The sequence below is a fragment of the Monodelphis domestica genome, chromosome 4 (assembly GCF_027887165.1).
Source record: "Monodelphis domestica isolate mMonDom1 chromosome 4, mMonDom1.pri, whole genome shotgun sequence".
In the NCBI taxonomy this organism is placed as follows: Eukaryota; Metazoa; Chordata; class Mammalia; order Didelphimorphia; family Didelphidae; genus Monodelphis; species Monodelphis domestica.
The window spans coordinates 91,085,541-91,108,494 of NC_077230.1; the positions used below are offsets into that span (position 1 = coordinate 91,085,541).

A 22,954-nucleotide genomic window follows, 5' to 3' on the forward strand; every position below is an offset into this window, starting at 1 on the left:
GAATAGAGGAAACTATGCAGGTATAGAACCTCCTTACACAAATATAGGTCAGGCCGTTCTTTGAAACTTATAGTCTTGGGGCAGCGAGGTAGCACCTTGCATAGAGTACCAGATCTAGAGTCAAGAGGACTTGGGTTCAAGTATGGCCTCAGACACTTCCTAACTGTGTGACTCTATGAAAGGGAGAGAAGGAGAGATGGGGAGAGACAGAGAGAGACAGAGAGAGAGAGAGAGAGAGAGAGAGAGAGAGAGAGAGAGAGAGAGAGAGAGAGAGAGAGAGAGAGTGTGTGTGTGTGTGTGAGAGAGAGAGAGAGAGAGAGAGAAAGAGAGAGAGAGAGAGAGAGAGAGAGAAAGAAAGAAAGAAAGAAAGAAAGAAAGAAAGAAAGAAAGAGAGAAAGAAAGAGAAAGAAGAGAGAGAGAGAAAGAGAGAAAGAAACAAAGAAACAAACAAAGAAAGAAACAAAGAAACAAAGGAGGAAAGAAAGAAAGAAAAAGAGAGAGAGGGAGAGAGAGAGGGAGATAGAGAGGGAGAGAGATGGAGAGAGAGATGGAAAGAGAGAGAGAGAAACAGAGAGACAAAGGAGGGAGGGAGAAAGGCAACTTATAGTCTAAAGAACTGCCTAAAAGATCACAAAGAGACTTGCCCAAAGACACACAGCTAGGAAGTATGGGAGGCAGGATTTGTACTCTGAACCTCCTGGCTCAAAGTCCAGTGCTCTAGCCACTCCACCACCTGGCTACCTCAGAGAACAAATCCAGATAAAGATATTAACAAGGGCTATTAAATCTCTTACCCAAGTTGCAGATTCCTTTTTCTAACTGGTGCCCAGCAGGACATCTGCAGACAAAGGATCCCTGGGTGTTGTTGCATATAGCCAGAGGTGGGCAGGGGTTCAACAGGCATTCGTTCACATCTGAAGAGAAAAGGCAGGAATAGCATGTTAAGTCAAGGCTGGAAATGATAACATAAAGCAGATCACCACGTACTGTGTTGGTAAAGGCTCCCTTATTGAGGTCAGTCCTTGTTTTCATTTTAGAAGCTAAGGATAGTTTTCAAAAGCAAATCTAAAAAATGGCTTCAATTCTGCCACTCCATACCAAAAACCCCCCACTGGTATTTGAGCCAGATTCTCCAAGTGCTGTATTTCTAATCATGTGTGTGTACACTCTCCCAAGTACATGCATGCCTGCACACACACACACACATACACACATACACATGCATGCGTGCACACACACGTGATTTTATTGGTTCTCTTACAGAGTTCCCCAAGAAGGAAGCTCCCTCTACCCATACAGGTTAGCAATTGCTCCGCATTATATAATCATAGAGAATGGCCTAGGGCATTGAGATGTTAAGTGATTTGTTCTGGGTCACACCATTAGTATGTGCCAAAGGTAGGCCTTAAACTCATGTTGCCCTGGCCTCCTGACATTCTGCCAGGGGTTGCTGGGGGGTGTGAAAGAAAAACAGACAAACAGAAGCAGAAAAATAATGAGAGAGAGTCAGAGAAAGAGAGACAGAGATTGGGACAGAGAGAAAAGAGAGTGAGGAAAGAGAAACTAAGAGATAAAGGAAGGTAGGAAGACAGGGAGGCAGAGAAGGAGGGAGGGAGAGAGGGAAGAAAGAGGGAGAAAGGGAGAAAAGAAGAGAGGAAAAGGGAAGGGAGGAAGAGAGAAAGGGAGGAAGGAAGGAAGGAAGGAAGGAAGGAAGGAAGGAAGGAAGGAAGGAAGGAAGGAAGGAAGGAAGGAAGGAAGGAAGGAAGGAAGGAAGGAAGGAAGGAAGGAAGGAAGGAAGGAAGGAAGGAAGGAAGGAGGTAGGGAAGAAGGGAAGAAGGGAGGGAGGAAAGAGGGAGAAAGGGAGAAAAGAAGAGAGGAAAAGGGAAGGGAGTCAAGAAAATCTGCATTCAAAAGTGGTCCTTGGTAGTATTAAGTGACTGCAGAAGCCTGGGCAAGTCACTTACCATCTGCCTGCCTCAGGTTCCTTCCTACCTACCTCACAACATTAAGGAGTGGATTCAATGAGATGACATTCGTAAACAGCGCTCAGCAGAGGGCCTGGCACCTCGCTGGCACTGTGCACGTTTATCGGGTGCCTGCGATGGGCCAGGCTGTGAGCTGAACAATGGGGGTCCAAAAACAAGAAAAGGCAAAAAACATTGTAGGAGGATTCTCTGTGAAACTTGGCGACGCTCTGCGGTCCTGAAAGACTCACGCCCCAGAAGCGCTCTCCCCTTCAGAGAAAGAGCTGTGGGAGTCCTCTTTCCCCGCCATGTAGTTAGGGGCTCACTGGGGGTTTGGGTGTGCTCTTACAGCAGTGACCAGTCTGGAAGTATGTTCTACATGATGATAAAAATGTTTGTTTGTTTTTTTAAAAGGCAAAAGGCAGTTCCTGCCCTCAAGGAACTTACAATTTAAAGTGGAGACAACACGCAAACAAATCTCTATATAGCAAGTGATATACATAATTAATGGGAAATCTTCCACAGAGGGCTCACTAGAATTAAGAGAGATTGGAGAAAGCTTCTGTAGGAGGCAAAACTTTGAGTGGAAGAACAGTGTTGCCTTCTACAGGAAAGGTAAGACATGGGGAAGGTGGAGGGGAAGGATAATGAGTTCTGTTTGGAATGTATTGAGTTTAAGATGGCTACTGGACATCCAGGTTGAAATATCTGAAAGGCAATTAGAGATTGCCATATAAATGATTATTTTCAGGGGCAGCTGGGTAGCTCAGTGGATGGAGAGCCAGGCCTAGAGTCAGGAGGTCCTGGGTTCAAATCTGTCCTCAGACACTTCCCAGCTGTGTGACCCTGAGCAAGTCACTTGACCCCCATTGCCTCGCCCTTACCACTCTTCTGCCTTGGAATCAATACACAGTATTGATTCCAAGATGGAAGGTGAGGGTTTAATAAATAAATAAGTAAATAAACAAACAAACAAATAAATAAATGATTATTCTCTGTCCTTGATTATACCCCCTCCCCCCAGCATCCTCACTCATAGAGGAAGACATGGGATGTGAGCAAGAGTCTTGAGGCTAGACAAGCAGTGCAGTCTGCACTCTTGGAGTGAACGTGTCCACCAAAGAGAGTATCAGTGGGGTGTGCAGATGCTTGAGTCGCTGGCCGCAGCCCTAGCGCTTACCCACACTGCAGTCATCGCCTTGCCACGAAGGAGTGCAGACACACCGATATCCACGACCAGTGGAGTCCACCATGCACTGCCCATCGTGAAGACAGGGGTTCGGGGCGCATCTGTTGGCTAAAACCAGATTTCAAGAATCATTCAGGATGAACAATTTAGGTGTGGTGCTAATAGAAATATCAGTTCTCCCAAGCAGCAGTGCCTCCCATCTCTGGTCCTCACTCACTAAGGGGCACACCAGGATGGGGTGGACTCCCAGAGGTTACACGGCAAAGCCAGAGGTGAGGATTGTGTGGGTAGTAGGGATGGGGGAATAAATGTTTATCTGTCCCCTTCAGAGCCCATGCTTTGCAAAATACATGGATAACCCAGCCTGAATTGTTTGTCAGTTCTGGAAGGGAGGAGGGAAGAAGGAAGGGAGACAATACGGATCCTATAACTTCAGAAAACTCATGTGGAAATGTGTTATTAAAATAAAGAATCCAAATGGAAAAAGAAATAAAATGTTCAGAATGTGGGTGGTAAGAAAGAGGCCTCTGTAATATCTGGAGAATCCTGCTAGGATCACCACGGATCAATAAGATATGTCAAGTGTGAGCCTCAAAAAAAATTTTTTTAAGAAAAATTCTTGTACAAGAATATTCATAGCTGCGCTCTTTGTGGTGGCCAAAATTGGAAAATGAGGGGATGCCCTTCAGTTGGGGAATGGCTGAACAAATTGTGGTATATGTTGGTGATGGAATACTATTGTGCTCAAAGGAATAATAAAGTGGAGGAATTCCATGTGAACTGGAACAACCTCCAGGAAGTGATGCAGAGTGAGAGGAGCAGAACCAGGAAAACATTGTACACAGAAAGTAAAACATTGTGGCGCAATCCAATTTAATGAACTTTGTTACTAGTAGCAATGCAATAATCCAGGACACTCCTGAAGGACTTATGGGAAAGAACACTATCCACATCCAGAAAGAGAACTGTGGGAGTAGAAATGCAAAAACAAAACATATGACAACACTCATCACATGTATATGGGTATGTGATTTGGGGTTTAGGCTTTTAAAAATTGCTCTATAGCAAAAATGAATAATATGGAAATGGGTATCAAGTGATAACAGTTGTACAACCCAGAGGAATTGCTTTTAGGCTCTGGGAGGGGGGAAGGAAGAGGGGAGAGAAAGAAAATGAATCATGTAAGCATGGAAAAATCTTTAAAAAAAATAAATAAATGAAAGCATTTTTTAAAAATATCACATAATATATGCATTATCCAGTGAAATTGCTTGTCAATTTTGGGAGAAGGAGGGAAGAAGGGAGAGGGACAACAAAAATCATGTAACCATGGGAAAAAATTTAAAAATTAAATTAAATTTTAAAATATATCACAGAAACTGTTTCTCATCATTTTAATTTGATTCAAAAACACTTCTTTTCAATTTTTAATTTTTATACCTGATTTTTTTTCATGTTGCTCATTTTTGTGAGTAATCTTATAAAACCAAAACTCCAAAACAAACCCAAATAAATAAATGAAAAATTGCATGCTTTCATCTGCATTCTGACTCCAGACATTCTTTCTCTGGAAATGGATAGCATTCTTTCTCAGAAGTCCCTCAAGTTTGTCCCAGATCTTTCAATAAACATTTATTAAGAGCTTATTATGGAGATAGCTAAGTGATTAGTGGATCAAGCCACCCCTAGAGACAGGAGGTTCTGAGTTCAAATTTGACCTTGGACACTTCCTAGCTGTGAGATCCTGGACAAGTCACTTAACACCTATTACCTAGCCCTTCCTGCTCTTCTGCCTTGGAACTCCTAGTATTTAAATAAATAAATAAATATATATATATATATATGTACATATATATATATATAATGATTTTAATACTAAATCAAAAAAGAGGAAAAAGAAAAAAGGTTCTTTCAGTCAAGTGAGCAGAGCAAAGAGAGACAGAGACTCACACCTGCAGCACTTTACCAAAAGCACAAGCCCCGAAAAAAGAGCCCTGCAGCATGGGTCTCAGCCAAATTTATCTTCTAAGCATCCTTGTGTAAAATGAGGATGCTGGGAATGTAGTTCAGGTATTGTGAATTTTCTATCTGCACAGAACCCATACTTATTATCAATTCTAAGACAAAAAGTAAGCATTAATAAAGAGAGAGAGCTTATGTTTCAGCAATACAATGGCCTAAGACAATCCTGAAGGACTTATGATGAAAATCGCTACCTACCTCTGGAGAAGAAATTGATGGAATCTCAGGGCAGATCAAAGCTTAATTTTTAAACTTTCTTTTTCTTTCTTTTTTGGAGGGTTTGTGTTTTCTTTTACCATCTGACTAATGTAGAAATATATTTTGCATGACTACACGTCTAGCCTACATCAAATTGCTTGCCTTCTCATGGATGGATAGGAGAGGGAGGAAGGGAAAGAATTTGGAATTCACAATTTTTTAAAGGTTAAAAAAATACCTTATTATGAGTAGGGCACTATGCTGGATCTCAAGGAGCTTCTGTTTTATTGAAAGATCACAAAGTAGGTACAATAAGGTATATTGAATGCGATTCAAGACACTTTTTCAATACTTCCAATGTGCTAGACATGCTAGGCACTGGGAGCATAAAGATAAGACATTCTTTGCCCTCAAGGAGCTCATGTTCAATGAGAGGAACATAACATGTACACAATTAAATATAATTCAATTCAATTCAAGACAGTACTTCCTATGTTCTAGGCACTGTGTTAGCCATTGGGAACACCCAAAAGATGATGGACCCTCTCTGATGGAGGCTGGTCTGTTGATTGGTTGGTCCATTGTTATCCTTTGTACTTGAAGAGGACCAAAATGACATCACTATATTGGGGTCAGTGAACCAGGTGTCTAACTGTGGCTGATCAGACTAATGCAAGCCCACATGGATCTACCACAGATGGGGCACAAATAGTCCCAATGAGCATAGAGGATAGAGATGGCTTTCAATTTTCCAATCTCACATTTCTTTCGAGCTATGGCAATTCTATTTTGCTCATAGAGCACAGTGCCTTCTTTGATGTGGGCACACTACACTGGATAGTCCTGTGCCAATGTCTCCCTGATACCTTAGCTGAGCCTTGGGAGAAGAGGAAGGATTATGAGACAGATAGGGAGAAGAGAATAGACTCCAGGCATAAAGGATATGGGGAAAGGCCACTTGTGAAAATGCCCACAGGTGGGAAATGAAATACTGAATTCACAGAAGAGTTAATAGTCCAGTTGGTTAGAGACCACCATCTGTGAAAGAGAATAATGTGAAGCAAAACTAGAAAGGCATATTGAATCCTGACTGTGGGAAGCCTTAGGTTGATGGGGCATATTTTATCCACTAGGATAAAAATAGCAAGTAACAGAAGTCTTTGGAGAAGGACAGTCATATCTTCTTAGAAAGATTTCACAGCTTTATGGATGAAGGATTGCAGAAAAGAGAAGCCTGATGCAGGGAAGCCAATTGGGAGCCCGCTCCAATACTGGTGAAGACCTGGACTCTGATGGCAATTGTAGGAGTAAGGAGAAAAGATGGATGAAAATAATTGAGAAAAGGAATCCAAAAGACGACAACTAGAGGAGAATGGGGATTGAGGAAGTTGATGAAGATCTGGACTTGGGTGGCAATCATGGGAGTGAGGAGAATGGATGAAAACAATTGAGAAAAGGAATCCAAAAGACGGCAACTAGAGGAGAATGGGGATTGAGGAAGTTGATGAAGACCTGGACTTGGGTGGCAATCATAGAAGTGAGGAGAATGGATGAAAACGATTGAGAAAAAGAATCCAAAAGACAGCAACTAGAAGAGTGGGGATTGAGGAAGCTGATGAAGACCTGGACTTGGATGGCAGTCATGAGAGTGAAGAGAAAAGGATGGATGCAAAAAATGTGAAGGTGAAATCAAAAAGACTTTGCAAATAGTGGGGAATGGGAAGAGAAGAAGAGGGAGAAGGACGTATTAAAGATGGCTCTGGAGTTTTGAACCTGAGTAACTAGAAGGGTATAGAAAGATGTTGGCATTCTCAACAGAAGTAGGGAAATTTGGAGGAAGGAAAAGAACTATAACCTGCAACAGTTCATCCTTTTCTCTCACCATATGCTTTCCCTTTACTGGGGCCCTTATCAGTAACTATATTGCCCTCCACTCACACCATCTGGTAGGATGGGAGCTAGGGGTGGAGAAAGATCATAGGATGAGATGCCACATCCTACTCCCTACTACAAATGTCCATTATTAGTGAGGTGGGGCAACAGCTGCAAGCCCCTAATAGATCAAGTCAGACTTCCAGACGACTGATCCATCAAATATCATCAGTTGTTGGGGCAGTTCCACTCCCTAATTTAGTCATTACAGAGGATGTCTCTTTCAACTTCCCTCCTCTCTCCTCATCCAAAAAACATCTTAAATGTCATTTTACTTATTTACTGTGAATTTGTCCTTTCCTGATGAAACAGCTTGGTAAACCAAGTCAAGACTAGCCTACCTCACTCGCTCTTTCTCAATAAAAAATAATACAATTAGCTTTATCCTGCTTTTAACTGCAGAGCCAGCCCAGAAGACTGTAAATTCCGTGCAAGGCAGCACAAGATAGAGAAGGGTGGGCAGAGGGCTAACTTTGGAAACCAGAAGACCTGAATCAAAGGCTTTAGAACTTGAAGGGGACTCTGAGATCAGCATCCAACCCCTTCATTTTACAGATGAGGATTCCACACCAGGAGGGCCCAAAAGCCATGAAATCACGGATAGAACAATAAATGCTCAGGACCAAGCACAGTACCTTGAACCTAGTCAGTGCTCAATAAATATCTAGTGAATTGAATCAAATGAAATACAATATTTGTTTCAAACTTTCTGCAAAAGAGCCTTAGGTAATTAAATGGTCATTGTACAAAACAAGGTTATTGATTGATTACATGACCTTTCTTATTAGTCGGTGGATCCACAGGTTACATACCTTTTTTTCGTGATTTTGGTCTAGCCCTGTATTTCATCAGTAGAGAGAGTTCCCCAAAAGGGGTGTGAAGGAGCCACCTTCTACAAGCTTGTAGGAACCAATTGTTAAATTTTCAGTGGTGGGCATTTATACTTTGGAAATCATCAAATGCTATAAATCAGGGCTGAATTCATTTTTTTGTGTGTGTGTGACTGTCCAGATTTAAGAAAATGAATATAAGAATGTTAATGCCAATTAAATGTTAATAATGCCAATTAAAAGCACATGGCATATACAGGTTTTCTGGCAGGAAGAGCCAATTGTTAAACATTTAACAGTGCATCTGCTCCAAAGTAAAGAAACTCCCTCTGCCAATGTAGATCAACTTACAAAGCTACCTGGGCTGGCATCTAGGTGACTCAGCAGACAGAGAATAAGGCTGAGAGATGGGAAGTCACCCATTCAAATTTGCCTCAAATACTTCCTGGCTATGTGACCCTGAGGAAGTCACTTAACCCCAACTGCCTAGCTCTCTTCTGCCTTGGAACTGACACTTAGTATCAATTCCAGAAAGAAGATAAGGGGTTTTTAAATAAATAAATAATTTTCGGTAGAAAGAATACTGGATTTTGGAGTCAGACCTGTGTTCAAATCCTACCTTTGCCACTTACTGGCTGTGTGACTTTGGTTTCTTATTCTCTCCAGATCTTAGTTTCCTCAACTATTAAATGAGGAGATTGGACCAGATGGCCTCTGATGTCTTTTCAGTTCTAACTCTATGGCCCTCTGAACAGGAGATAATTTTGATCCCTCTAGCATACTTCAAGCAACCATAATTTCCAGCACTAAAGATTGAAACCCCCTCTGCCTTAGTGTATGATTTTATAGGTTGCTGGGATCCATGGAAGAACTCTCTTTCAAATAAAGAGATTGGATTCAGGGGTCCCTAATGTTCCTGATAACTCTAAATCAGAGCCTATGTGTCTTCACCTTTCCCTTCTGACCTGTAAGTTCTGGGGCTATATGATTCAATTACTTTGGAGGGAGTGGAATCACCGAATTAGTAACAGTGAGCCCATTCTGTAGTAGAAGTCTGAGGGAAGGAGCTGAGAAAATAGATAACTGGGATGACCCTTCTTCACTTTCCACTCTCATACTTAATTCTTCTATATGTGTAAAAAATGTCATAACTTATTGCTCCATTTTATTTTGCTAAGACAGATAATGACCAGCAATCACTCCCCAAGAAAATCTTTACAAAGAGCCCTCCACCGAATTGATCCCTGAAATTAAATGAATGAACAATTCAGTGGCTCCTCCAAAACAAATCCCAATTTGATTTCTAGTGCCCTGGTAGACTTAAACAAGGCAGAGGTACAAAATGCAGATGATAGATAGATAGATAGATAGATAGATAGATAGATAGATAGATAGATAGATGGATGGATAGATGGATGGATGGATAGGCTCATAAATGTCAGAGTCCTTGGACACCATCAAATCTCTGCACTTCCAATGTACGCAAGACCAAGCAAAGAATGTGTACTCTCTCTATACTCGCTAGTGACTGCTCCTGAGGGTGAATGTTACCTGTTGTTGGAGGCGACGTCATCATTGGTCTCGGTGGTACCACAGTGGTTGACTTCAAGGGTGTAGAAGGAGAAGGCTTGGCAGTGAGGGGAGAAGGAGATGACACCACAGGGAAATGGATAGCAGGAGTGGTCTCTTTTTGACCTCCCATTCTTGAGCTTCGTTCTTGCACAGACGTGGCTATCCCAATGGTGGGGACTGACTTAGTGGTGGCCTCTGTCTCCACTCTGCTGGCCCTGGTGGTGGAAGGACTTTCAGTGGTTCTCAGAGGCATTATGGTCCTGGGTCCAATGGGCAGAATGGTTCTCTCAGTTGTCGCTTTCACGGTTGTGAGAAGACTCATTGGAGTTGGAACTGTTGAAGGCTGAGTGGTTGCATGAGTTGTGGTTGTCATCGCTGGTGATGGTTGGGCTGCATTGGTTCTGGTGGCCAGGAGGGTTGGCTCTCTGAAAGGCTCTGTTGGGACGGGGGCCAAAGGGACCTCGGACGTAGACTTATTACCTAGTACTTCGGGTGAGTCTGTTGGTGGAAGGCTTGGGGGTTGTAAGTCTGAGCCCACACTGGTCTTCTCCGGGTAGGGGACACTCGGATTCTGTTGATCTGTGGATGAGCTACCGTGAAGGACGGTGGTGGATACACCTATCAGGGTATCAGCCGAGGTTACAGAGGACTCTCTTGTCTGGGGATCACCACTGGGGAGGACTGAGGTAGATGACAAGTGCGGTAAAGATGACTGTAGGAATAAAACTGGATCTGGGGTGGATTCTGCCAAGGAAGTTGATAAAGGTGACAGTGAGGAAGTCAAGGGCTTGGAGGATTCAGCCACGGAAAACAAGAGTGGGGAAGATGCCATTGTCGGCCATGGAGTTGAAGAAATTGGTTGACTCAGCTGTGACACGGACGGGGATGGCAAAGGTGGCAACGATGAAGATGAAGAAGATTCATCGGTGGACACCGATTCTGAGGTCTGAAATACGAACGTGTTAGGAGGAACGCTGACTGTAGATGTGTATGCTGGTAAATCAGAAGAACTCACAACCAGTGGTTCAGTGGAAGGAAAGACAAATTCCCCTTCATTTGATGATATGTTGGTTCCTTGGGTCAGGGCAGAAGATGAAGAAGAAGAATGTGCTATAGCTGAGGAGCTGGAGGTTCTGTTGTAGGCGGTTGAGCTTTTAGTGATGTCTGGAGATGTGCTGTTATTTGTAATGGACAATAATGTTCTGTCCTTTATTTTGGTGAAGGTTGATGAAATATATGTGCTGTCTGTATGGTAGTCAGATATCCGTTTGCCTATATTTGTGTTGCCTATTGGTCCATGGTTACTTCCAGTGGCTAAAACAGCAAGAATCAAAACTAGGTCAATCAAACAAGTCAGAACTTCCATGATTTTAAAATATTATCACCCAAGTTGAAATCCACCTCTCTCCTTTGTAGAAATGAAGGAGGATAGGTATATCTAGAACGCTGCATACACTGTCATACTTGGTCTCTGTGATTTTTTTCACTTTTTTTTTTTTGCCATAATGGATGGCTCAGTGGGTAGAGGACAGGAAAGGATATATTTGGAAATAAAGGTGAGAGAAAAACAACTGATACAAAAAAAATGGACTTAGAGCCATGAGAGAAATTGGATTTAAATCCTTCCTCAGTCCCATGTGACTGGGCAAATTATTTAACTTCTTTGTGCCTCATTTTCCTCAGATGTTAAAAGAAAGGGTGTGACACATGTCTATAAATCCCTGCTACTGAGAAGGCTGATGTTGGGCAGCTGATAGTGTTGGGTGAAGTAGAAGTGATAAATACTCCAGCTCTAAACCTATGATTTCATGAAATAAATGATATGACAACCAGAAAAATATATTTGATAAATCACTGACAGTCAGTTAATGCTCAACATTCTTCTTTGGTGAATTGATCACTAATGACTGTCAAAACTCTTAGAACCAGAGTCAGCTGGGAAAGGCAAGAGAACACCCACTTCGGCCAACTTTCTTTTTTCCTCTGGCTTCCAATTCTGATTTCTCCTTTCCTAAACTCTGGAGGCATCAGAAGAAATTATGATAACAAAGAATCAGAGCCAGGTCCTTACAAAGAAGTGCCAAGGGCCAATTTCTTTTCTTAGGCAGCTTTCCTTTTAGCTCAAGGGTACATGAATGAATAGAGAGCAGAACCTGGAGATGGAGGTCCTGGGTTCAAATATGGCCTCAGACATTTCTTAGTTGTGTGTCCCTGAGTAAGTCGCTTAATCCCATTTGCCTTTCCCTTACCTCTCTTTCTGCCTTAGAGCCAAAATATCATATTGATTCTAAGATGGAAAGTAAAGGTCTAAAGTAAAAAAAGAAATCTGAAAGCTCATGGTTCGAGTTATCATTGTGATGACATAAATTCTTGAGATCACATCACTATCACCATTAGGTTGGGTATACTATGAGAGGTTATTCATACAAAACTTACAAGATTCTTTCCTGGATCAAAAACTAACTTGAAGCAGAAACACCTGAGTATGAATCCACCATTAACCTTTCCTACTTGCAAGACCCTGGGCTAATTTTTTTTTACTTCTCTACCTCAGTTTCCTCATCTCTAAAATGGGAACAATAACAGCACCTATCTCAGAGTATTGTTGTAAAGCTCAAAATGAAAAAATATGGGTAAAAGTGTTTCCAAACATTAAAGTTTTATATTTAATGTATGAATATAATAATATAATAATATTATATTGATATTATTTATTTTATAATTATATAATATACAATAAATCTATAATATTATAATTAATAAATTATAGTATAATCTTAAATCGATATGAATATATTTAATCGCTCTTGTTTATATTGTTTATATACTCTAAAAATAACAAATATCTTATATTTATATTCAGAGAAATGTGAAGGCAATGATCCTGGAGAAAAGACTATACCTCTTTGAGTCTGCAATGAATCTGATGAAGCTGAAACCAAGCCTGTGGTGTCCATGACTCCCATGTGAGGAGTGGTACCCTCTGTGCCACGGAGAAACATTGTGGAATGCTCTCCTCCCCCAGAAGGCAGGCTGCTGTTGGCAAGAGATCGCAATGTCCTCTCTCCATTCCTAGAGGAGGTAGCTGAGGTGTCCGGACTGGGATGAAGAAAACTGGAAGTGCTTTCTTCGGAACCTGGACTTATCCCCAGCTCATGGCTGCCTTTAGTGTCTGGAATGGGAATCAAAGAGGAGAGAGATCAACTTAGGAGATAACAGTATCTGACTCTGAAAGCAGAGGAGTTCTAAGCCTTTTCAAAGGGTTTCCATTGAAGGGTGGCTATGAGGAAAATCAAAATGAACATTTTAGCTATAAAGGAGAAATCAGAGATTGAAACTTTTAAAGTTAACAGGTTTAGAGATCCCAAACCTTTGGGTTGAATTAGGTCAGGGTTCTTAAGCAGAGTCCATGGACCTCCAAGGGAGCTGTGGATAGCTTACAGGGTGTCCATGAATTTGGATGGGAAAAAAATTATATATTATTTTCATGGACCTTTGATAAAAAATTAGTGTTACTAATTGGGACACTAATACTGTTGGTAGAGTTGTAAACTGATCCAACCATTCTGGAGATGGGCTATAGTGGGCCATAAAATTGTACATACCCTTTGACCCAGCCATGCCATTACCCAGCCATGCCATTACTTAGTCTATATACCAAAGTGATCAAAGAAAAAGAAAAAGGACCTATATATGTACAAAAAAAATCGTTTTGATTCTTTTTGTGGTGGCAGAGAATTGGAAATTGAAGAGATACTCATCAACTGGAGAATGGCTAAGCAAGTTATGGCATATAATCGTGATGGAATACCATTGTGCCAGAAGAAACAATGAAAAGGATGCTTTCAAAAAAACGCTGGGAAAACTTATATGAACTGATGCAAAGTGAAGTGAGCAGAACCAGAAAAACAGTATGCACATTAAGAGCAATATAGTACAATTGTAAATGGCTTAGCTATTCTCAGCAATACAATTATCCAAGACAATTCAGAAGGACTTGTGATAAATGCTATCCACATCTGGAGAAAGAACTGATGGAAATCAGTTGCAAATCAAAGCTTTTTTCTATTTTTAAAAATATTTTGACCTGTTTTCTTCACAACATGACTAATATGGAAATATATTTTAAATGACTGCATATGCATAACCAATATCAAATTGCTTGCCATCTCAGGGAGGGGAGAGGGAAGGAAGTGAGAGAGAAAATTTGGAACTCAAAATTTTTACATGTAATTGGGGAAAAAGTTACAAAAAGAAAGAAATACTAATACTCCAGTGTGGAGGCATAATTTATGTAGAAAAGGCAGGGAAGTCACATCGTAATGGGGTTGGTAGTTTTTTTTAAATCATCTCCTCAAACATCTGCTTGAACATTTCAGCAAAAATTGGGTACTTGACAAGGAATTAGTTATGCCAAAGATCCTTTGGTTTGAGTGGTCTGTATAGGAATCGAGGGCAGAGAAATGATGTAAACAAATATTGTAGAGTTGCCACTGTGTCCAGAGAGATGAAAATTGTCAAATATAAAGGTAGGCTTCCTTTGGTGGGCATGGACTACAGTCACAGCTCTGGAGCTGGGATTTCATTGGTCTAAGGAAATCCTAGGGAGGAAACTCCCTTTGATCAATGCAGGTCAGCATCTGCTCTGCAACTTAATCATAGAGTAGTGTTGGCTTGGGCACTAAGAGGTGTGGATACACTTAGGAATAACAGTACTGAAAACAGAGACGCCAAAAAAGATGGGGCACAGAAAGCAGGAGGTCCTACAAGTAAAATCCTACGGATTTTTGTCAACTAGGAACCTCTGATAATTTTACTAATGCTATTTTTATTACACACCAATTGTTTTGGTTTTTAAATACACTATTTTTTATTAAATAGGTATATAATATGTATTATATATCTACAAAATAGATACATAGCAAAATATAAATTTTCATAAATAGAATCTTTGGGATTTTACCATTTGAAATGATATTTTTATCATACCCTATTTTTTAAAATGTTAATACACTATTTTTTGCAAATAGATGTATAATAAATTATATACTTACATAGTATATATCTTCATAGATATATCATAAAATATAAATTTTATAAATAGAACTTCTGGGATTGTACAGTAAAATGCATTTTATCATACTTTTTCATTTTTATTTTTTATTTTTTAATTAATTAATGTATTTAGAATATTTTTCCATGGTTACATGATTTATGTTCTTTCCCTCCCCTCTTCCCTTCCCCCTCCCTGAGTTGACGAGCAATTCCACTGGGTTTTACACGTATCATTGTTCAAAACCTATTTTCATATTATTAATATTTGCAATAGAGTGATCATATAAAGTCAAACTCCCCAACCATGTGCCCATCAGACCACATGATTGATCATGCTTTTCTTCTGCATCTCTACTCCCACAGTTCTTTTTATAAATACTACTTTTATTATATCACTCCTTTTATTACAAATACTATCTTATATATAAATATGTGCCATATTTATTCATATTTACATGCCAATACAATATTATAAATATAAATCCAGACTTTTGTTTCCAACATTTATGTCTAAGTAAATGGTGCCCATTCAACTGAAAATTACAAAGACAGATTTACCATATTAAGGCATTTTCTAACTGAAGTAGGGCAGGGCTGCCTAGTTAAATTATAGAAAATATTTCTATCTTTTTCTCCCTGGTGCCTTACACAGAGGCTGGGAGGCACTTAATAAATGCTTGTCGATGGACTGATTGATTATATTGTTTGGTAGTAAACAAAATTCTCACCCAAGGTCACCAGCCAGTATGGATAATAGTCAATACTAATAGGAAACGTAGTATTTGATGGTTTACAAAGTACCTAATTTCATTTGATCTTTACAATAACTCTGACAGGTTGTTTTAACTACTTGATTAATTATAATTACTATAATAAAATAATATAATAAATGTTATATGTATAACAATGTAAATATAAGATTAATTAATATTGCATTATGATAATAATATATTATTATACTCCATAAGTATGATCATTTTTCTTATTTTATGAGTAAGAGAACTGAGGCAGACCTGCCCAGGATCTACGTGGCCCCTACGGCTAACAAGAATGGAAGGCAGAATTTGAGCTCGGGCCGTCCTCACTTTAGGTCCAGCACTCTATCTACCAAGCTGCCTAGGCTGAGATTTAAACTCAAGTCTTCCTAACACCAGGGTTGGTTGTTTTTGTTTTTTTTTTTAACTCTTACCTTCAATCTTAGAATCAATACCATGTATTGGTTCCAAGGCAGAAAAGTAGTAAGGGTTAGGCAAATGGGATTAAATGACTTACCCAGGGACACACAGCTGGGAAGTGTCCTGTCTGAGGCCAAATTTGAACTCAGGACCTCCCATCTCTAGGCCTCACTCTCCATCCACAGAGCCACTTAGTTTCCCCCTTCAAGACTGGCTCTTTCTCTCCAATCTGTTACCCTAAAAACTGCATTTCCCAGGAGCCCACTGACTTCCTGTCATTACATACTTCCTATAGACAGAGGGATAAATTCAGTGGGTTTCTGGTCTGGCCTCTTTCCTTGGTCAGGCGACTGTGATGGTAAGCAGGCTTTTTGAGAACATAGGTTAACCATGGGCATGTGATTTTTTAACTTGTTACCTTTTTATCCCTTTATTTCCAATGATCATTAATAAGTCTCTTAAATATATTTTTATTATTTGTGATTAATTTTAATTTTTACACCTACACTAAGCTGCCTCTAAAGGTGGAGATTAGATATCCTAATTCAGCAGTGCTCAAACTTTTTGGTCTCAAGAGCCCTTTATGATCTTAAAAATTACTGAGGACACTTCTCCCCAAAGAGCTTTTATTTAAGTGGGTTGTATCCATTGCTATTGACTATCTTGGCATTACTACGGAAATTGTTGAATTCCCCCAGGGAATTTTTGACAACTACTTTGACAACTACTGCCCTGGTTTCATGATGGTTTAAAATTGATAGCCGGGGACTTCCGGTTAAGATGGCGGCTTAGAGAAAGCTGAAGTTCAGATCTCCGGAAAACCCTTCCCGACCGATCTCAAACTAGAAGCTCCTAAGGCGCCGAAATTCAAAACGATCAACAGCACAGACCCTGGGAACCCTCCTCCTGGACCTGGACCCGGTTCAAAAGGTACGGCTCCCCTTAAAAGCCAGAACCCGAGATCCCTCGGACCTCAGGGGTAGGAGCGCAGAGTCCAAGGCTCCCGGAAGCGGCAGCCGCCGGGCTCAGAGAGCAGGGTCTGAGGAACAACAACCCTCAGGGTCTTCTACCCAAGTCCCAGTCCGGGTGAAAGTTACTGCCTGGGGCTTCCGCTGCAAAGAGCCGGTCGGTCAAAGAGCCTGTCGGTCCGGGTGAAAGTTACTGCCTGGGGCCTCCGCTGCAAAGAGCTGGTCGGTCCCGGTGAAAGTTACTGCCTGGGGCCTCCGCTGCAGAGAGCTGGTCAAAACAACAGCAACCCTCAGGGCGGGCAAGACAGCCACACAGGCTGGATCCTGCTATCCAAGTCTCAGTGAAAGTCTGTGCTCTCGGAGCTTGGGGAAGCGGCAGCCCATCCCCCCACAGGCCTACGAAACAGCCTCACGGCCAGGGATTCTGAAGGCAACTTCCGGAAATCGAGCCAGGGGGAGAGTGTGGCCTCGTGGTCCGACCCTTCCATTCCAGTTCCAGTGAGGCATATTCAGTTTAACCCAGGGAACGCTCATAGAACCAACATCTGCCCAGGACTAAAGCCTCGGATCACCAGACAAAGACAAGAAAAGCCAATCCTCCACGTTCAGAGATGACAAACTCCACAGAAGCACAGAAGCCCCAAAATACCAAGAAAAATAAGAAGAAAGGGGCGACTCTGGACACATTCTATGGAGCCAAAATACAAAATACAGAGCAGATAGAAGAAGATATACAAGAAAATTCTCCAAAATCTTCCAAAGGAAATAGAAACTCTCCACAAACCCATGAAGAATTTGAATCAGAAAGGACCAAAAAGATGGAAGCCCTCTGGGAGGAAAAGTGGGAAATGATGCAAAAGAAATTCACACATCTACAAAACCAGTTTGACCAAACTGTAAAAGAAAACCAGGCTTTAAAGCAAGAACTAATAAAGCAAAGCCAAAACACCAAGAAATTAGAAGAGAACATAAAATATCTCACCGACAAGGTGATAGATCTGGAAAACAGGGGGAGAAGAGAAAATTTAAGAATAATTGGACTCCCAGAAAAGCCAGAAATAAACACCAAACTGGACATGGTGATACAAGATATAATCAAAGAAAATTGCCCAGAGATTCTAGAACAAGGGGGCAATACATCCACTGACAGAGCTCACAGAACACCTTCTACACTAAACCCCCAAAAGACAACTCCCAGGAATGTAATTGCCAAATTCCAAAGCTATCAAACAAAAGAAAAAATCCTACAGGAAGCCAGAAAAAGACAATTTAGATATAAAGGAATGCCAATCAGGGTCACACAAGACCTTGCAAGTTCTACGCTGAATGATCGTAAGGCATGGAACATGATCTTCAGAAAGGCAAGAGAGCTGGGTCTCCAACCAAGAATCAGCTACCCAGCAAAACTGACTATATACTTCCAAGGGAGAGTATGGGCATTCAACAAAATAGAAGACTTCCAACTTTTTGCAAAGAAAAGACCAGAGCTCTGTGGAAAGTTTGATACCGAAAATCAAAGAGCAAGGAATACCTGAAAAGGTAAATATTAAGGAAAGGGGAAAAATGTTATCTTCTTTTACTCAAACTCTCTTCTATAAGGACTACATTTATATCAACCTATGTATACTAATATGTGGGGAAAATGTAATGTATAAATAGGGGGTAAAGAAAGACCAAATAGAATAATGGTTCTCACACAAAGATTCACAGGGGAAGGGGAGGGGAAGAAAACTCCTATAAGAAGGAGAGGAAGAGAGGGGGGGGGGGGTTTACTTAAACCTCAATCTCAGGGAAATCAACTCTGAGAGGGAAAAACATCCAGATCCATTGGGATCTTGAATTCTATCTTACCCAACAAGGGTAAGGAGAAGGAAAAACCAAGGGGGGGAGGGGGAGAGGGAGAACAAAAAGGGAGGGAAAGAGAGGGGGGAGGGGGAGGGAACAAAAAGGGAGGGACTAAAAAGGGAAACATCAAGGGAGGGGACAAGGGGGACTGATTCAAAGTAAATCACTGGACTAAAAGGTAGAGCTGAAGAAGAAAAGGTTAGAATTAGGGAAGGCAATCAAAATGCCAGGGAGTCCACAAATGACAATCATAACTTTGAATGTGAATGGGATGAACTCACCCATAAAACGTAGACGAATAGCTGAATGGATTAGAATCCAAAACCCTACCATATGTTGTCTTCAAGAAACACACATGAGGCGGGTTGACACCCACAAGGTCAGAATTAAAGGATGGAGTAAGACCTTCTGGGCCTCAACTGATAGAAAGAAGGCAGGAGTGGTAATCATGATATCTGATAAAGCCAATGCAAAAATAGACCTGATCAAAAGGGATAGGGAAGGTAATTATATTTTGTTAAAAGGGACTCTAGACAACGAGGAAATATCATTAATCAACATGTATGCACCAAATAATATAGCACCCAAATTTCTAATGGAGAAACTAGGCGAATTGAAGGAAGAAATAGACAATAAAACCATACTAGTGGGAGACTTAAACCAACCATTATCAAATTTAGATAAATCAAATCAAAAAATAAATAAGAAAGAGGTAAAAGAAGTGAATGAAATCTTAGAAAAATTAGAATTAATAGACATATGGAGAAAAATAAATAGGGATAAAAAGGAATACACCTTCTTCTCAGCACCACATGGCACATTCACAAAAATTGACCATACATTAGGTCACAGAAACATAGCACACAAATGCAAAAAAGCAGAAATAATGAATGCAGCCTTCTCAGATCACAAGGCAATAAAAATAATGATTAGTAATGGTACATGGAAAACCAAATCTAAAACCAATTGGAAATTAAACAATATGATACTCCAAAACCGTTTAGCTAAAGAAGAAATCATAGAAACAATTAATAATTTCATCAAGGAAAATGACAATGGCGAAACATCCTTTCAAACCTTTTGGGATGCAGCCAAAGCGGTAATCAGAGGCAAATTCATATCCCTGAAAGCTCATATTAACAAACAAGGGAGAGCAGAGATCAATCAATTGGAAATGCAATTGAAAAAACTCGAAAGCGATCAAATTAAAAACCCCCAGCAGAAAACCAAATTAGAAATCCTAAAAATTAAGGGAGAAATTAATAAAATCGAAAGTGATAGAACTATTGATTTAATAAATAAGACAAGAAGCTGGTACTTTGAAAAAACAAACAAAATAGACAAAGTACTGGTCAATCTAATTAAAAAAAGGAAGGAAGAAAAGCAAATTCACAGCATTAAAGATGAAAAGGGGGACAGCACCTCCAATGAGGAGGAAATTAAGGCAATCATTAGAAATTGCTTTGCCCAATTATATGGCAATAAATACACCAATTTAGGAGAAATGGATGAATATATACAAAAATACAAACTGCCTAGACTAACAGAAGAGGAAATAGAATTCTTAAATAATCCCATATCAGAAATTGAAATCCATCAAGCCATCAAAGAACTTCCTAAGAAAAAATCCCCAGGGCCTGATGGATTCACCTGTGAATTCTATCAAACATTCAGAGAACAGTTAACCCCAATACTATACAAACTATTTGACATAATAAGCAAAGAGGGAGTTCTACCAAACTCCTTTTACGACACAAACATGGTACTGATTCCAAAACCAGGCAGGTCAAAAACAGAGAAAGAAAACTATAGACCAATCTCCCTAATGAATATAGATGCAAAAATTTTAAATAGGATACTAGCAAAAAGACTCCAGCAAGTGATCAGAAGGATCATTCACCATGATCAAGTAGGATTCATACCAGGGATGCAGGGCTGGTTCAACATTAGGAAAACCATCCACATAATTGACCACATCAACAAGCAAACTAGCAAGAACCACATGATTATTTCAATAGATGCAGAAAAAGCCTTTGATAAAATACAACACCCATTCCTATTAAAAACACTAGAAAGCATAGGAATAGAAGGGTCATTCCTAAAAATAATAAACAGTATATATCTAAAACCAACAGCTAATATCATCTGCAATGGGGATAAACTAGATGCATTCCCAATAAGATCAGGAGTGAAACAAGGATGCCCATTATCACCTCTACTATTTGACATTGTACTAGAAACACTAGCAGTAGCAATTAGAGAAGATAAAGAAATTGAAGGCATTAAAATAGGCAAGGAGGAGACCAAGTTATCACTCTTTGCGGATGACATGATGGTCTACTTAAAGAATCCTAGAGATTCAACCAAAAAGCTAATTGAAATAATCAACAACTTTAGCAAAGTTGCAGGATACAAAATAAACCCACATAAATCATCAGCTTTTCTATATATCTCCAACACAGCTCAGCAGCAAGAACTAGAAAGAGAAATCCCATTCAAAATCACCTTAGACAAAATAAAATACCTAGGAATCTATCTCCCAAGACAAACACAGGAACTATATGAACACAACTACAAAACACTCGCCACACAACTAAAACTAGACTTGAACAAATGGAAAAACATTAACTGCTCATGGATAGGACGAGCCAATATAATAAAAATGACCATCCTACCCAAACTTATTTATCTATTTAGTGCCATACCCATTGAACTACCAAAATACTTCTTCACTGATTTAGAAAAAACCATAACAAAGTTCATTTGGAAGAACAAAAGATCAAGGATATCCAGGGAAATAATGAAAAAAAACACATATGATGGGGGCCTTGCAGTCCCAGACCTCAAACTATATTACAAAGCAGCAGTCATCAAAACAATTTGGTACTGGCTAAGAAACAGAAAGGAAGATCAGTGGAATAGACTGGGGGAAAACAAGACAGTATACGATAAACCCAAAGATCCCAGCTTTTGGGACAAAAATCCACTATTCGATAAAAACTGCTGGGAAAATTGGAAGACAGTGTGGGAGAGACTAGGAATAGATCAACACCTCACACCCTACACCAAGATAAATTCAAAATGGGTGAGTGACTTAAACATAAAGAAGGAAACCATAAGTAAATTGGGTAAACACAGAATAGTATACATGTCAGACCTTTGGGAGGGGAAAGGCTTTAAAACCAAGCAAGATATAGAAAGAATCACAAAATGTAAAATAAATAATTTTGACTACATCAAACTAAAAAGCTTTTGTACAAACAAAACCAATATAACTAAAATCAGAAGGGAAACAACAAATTGGGAAAAAATCTTCATAGAAACCTCTGACAAAGGTTTAATTACTCATATTTATAATGAGCTAAATCAATTGTACAAAAAATCAAGCCATTCTCCAATTGATAAATGGGCAAGGGAAATGGATAGGCAGTTCTCAGATAAAGAAATCAAAACTATTAACAAGCACATGAAGAAGTGTTCTACATCTCTTATAATCAGAGAGATGCAAATCAAAACAACTCTGAGGTATCACCTCACACCTAGCAGATTGGCTAACATAACAGCAAAGGAAAGTAATGAATGCTGGAGGGGATGTGGCAAAGTAGGGACATTAATTCATTGCTGGTGGAGTTGTGAACTGATCCAACCATTCTGGAGGGCAATTTGGAACTATGCCCAAAGGGCGACAAAAGAATATCTACCCTTTGACCCAGCCATAGCACTGCTGGGTCTGTACCCCAAAGAGATAATGGACACAAAGACTTGTACAAAAATATTCATAGCTGCGCTCTTTGTGGTGGCCCAAAACTGGAAAACGAGGGGATGCCCATCAATTGGGGAATGGCTGAACAAACTGTGGTATATGTTGGTGATGGAGTACTATTGTGCTAAAAGGAATAATAAAGTGGAGAAGTTCCATGGAGACTGGAACAACCTCCAGGAAGTGATGCAGAGCGAGAGGAGCAGAACCAGGAGAACATTGTACACAGAGACTAATACACTGTGGTATAATCGAACGTAATGGACTTCTACATTAGGGGCGGTGTAATGTCCCTGAACAACTTTCAGGGATCCAGGAGAAAAAAAACACCATTCATAAGCAAAGGATAAACTATGGGAGTGGAAACACCGAGAAAAAGCAACTGCCTGAATACAGAGGTTGAGGGGACATGACAGAGGAGAGACTCTAAATGAACACTCTAAT

General features: G+C 40.1%; 1 protein-coding gene across 2 annotated transcripts in view; it reads right to left on the reverse strand.

Moving 5' to 3' along the window:
• Positions 1-22,954, reverse strand: part of HEG1 (heart development protein with EGF like domains 1) — a 132,894-nt gene that overhangs the window by 47,360 nt on the left and 62,580 nt on the right. For both annotated transcript variants that reach the window (XR_008911132.1, XM_056793572.1), the window contains exons 6-9: positions 12,610-12,879; positions 9,687-11,021; positions 3,145-3,261; positions 795-914 (exon numbers count right to left, since the gene is read on the reverse strand). Coding sequence is in view for 1 of the 2 variants with exons in the window: in XM_056793572.1 (XP_056649550.1) it covers positions 795-914; positions 3,145-3,261; positions 9,687-11,021; positions 12,610-12,879 (1,842 nt within the window). In the remaining variant the exon portion in view is untranslated. The remainder of the gene's footprint in view (positions 1-794; positions 915-3,144; positions 3,262-9,686; positions 11,022-12,609; positions 12,880-22,954) is intronic.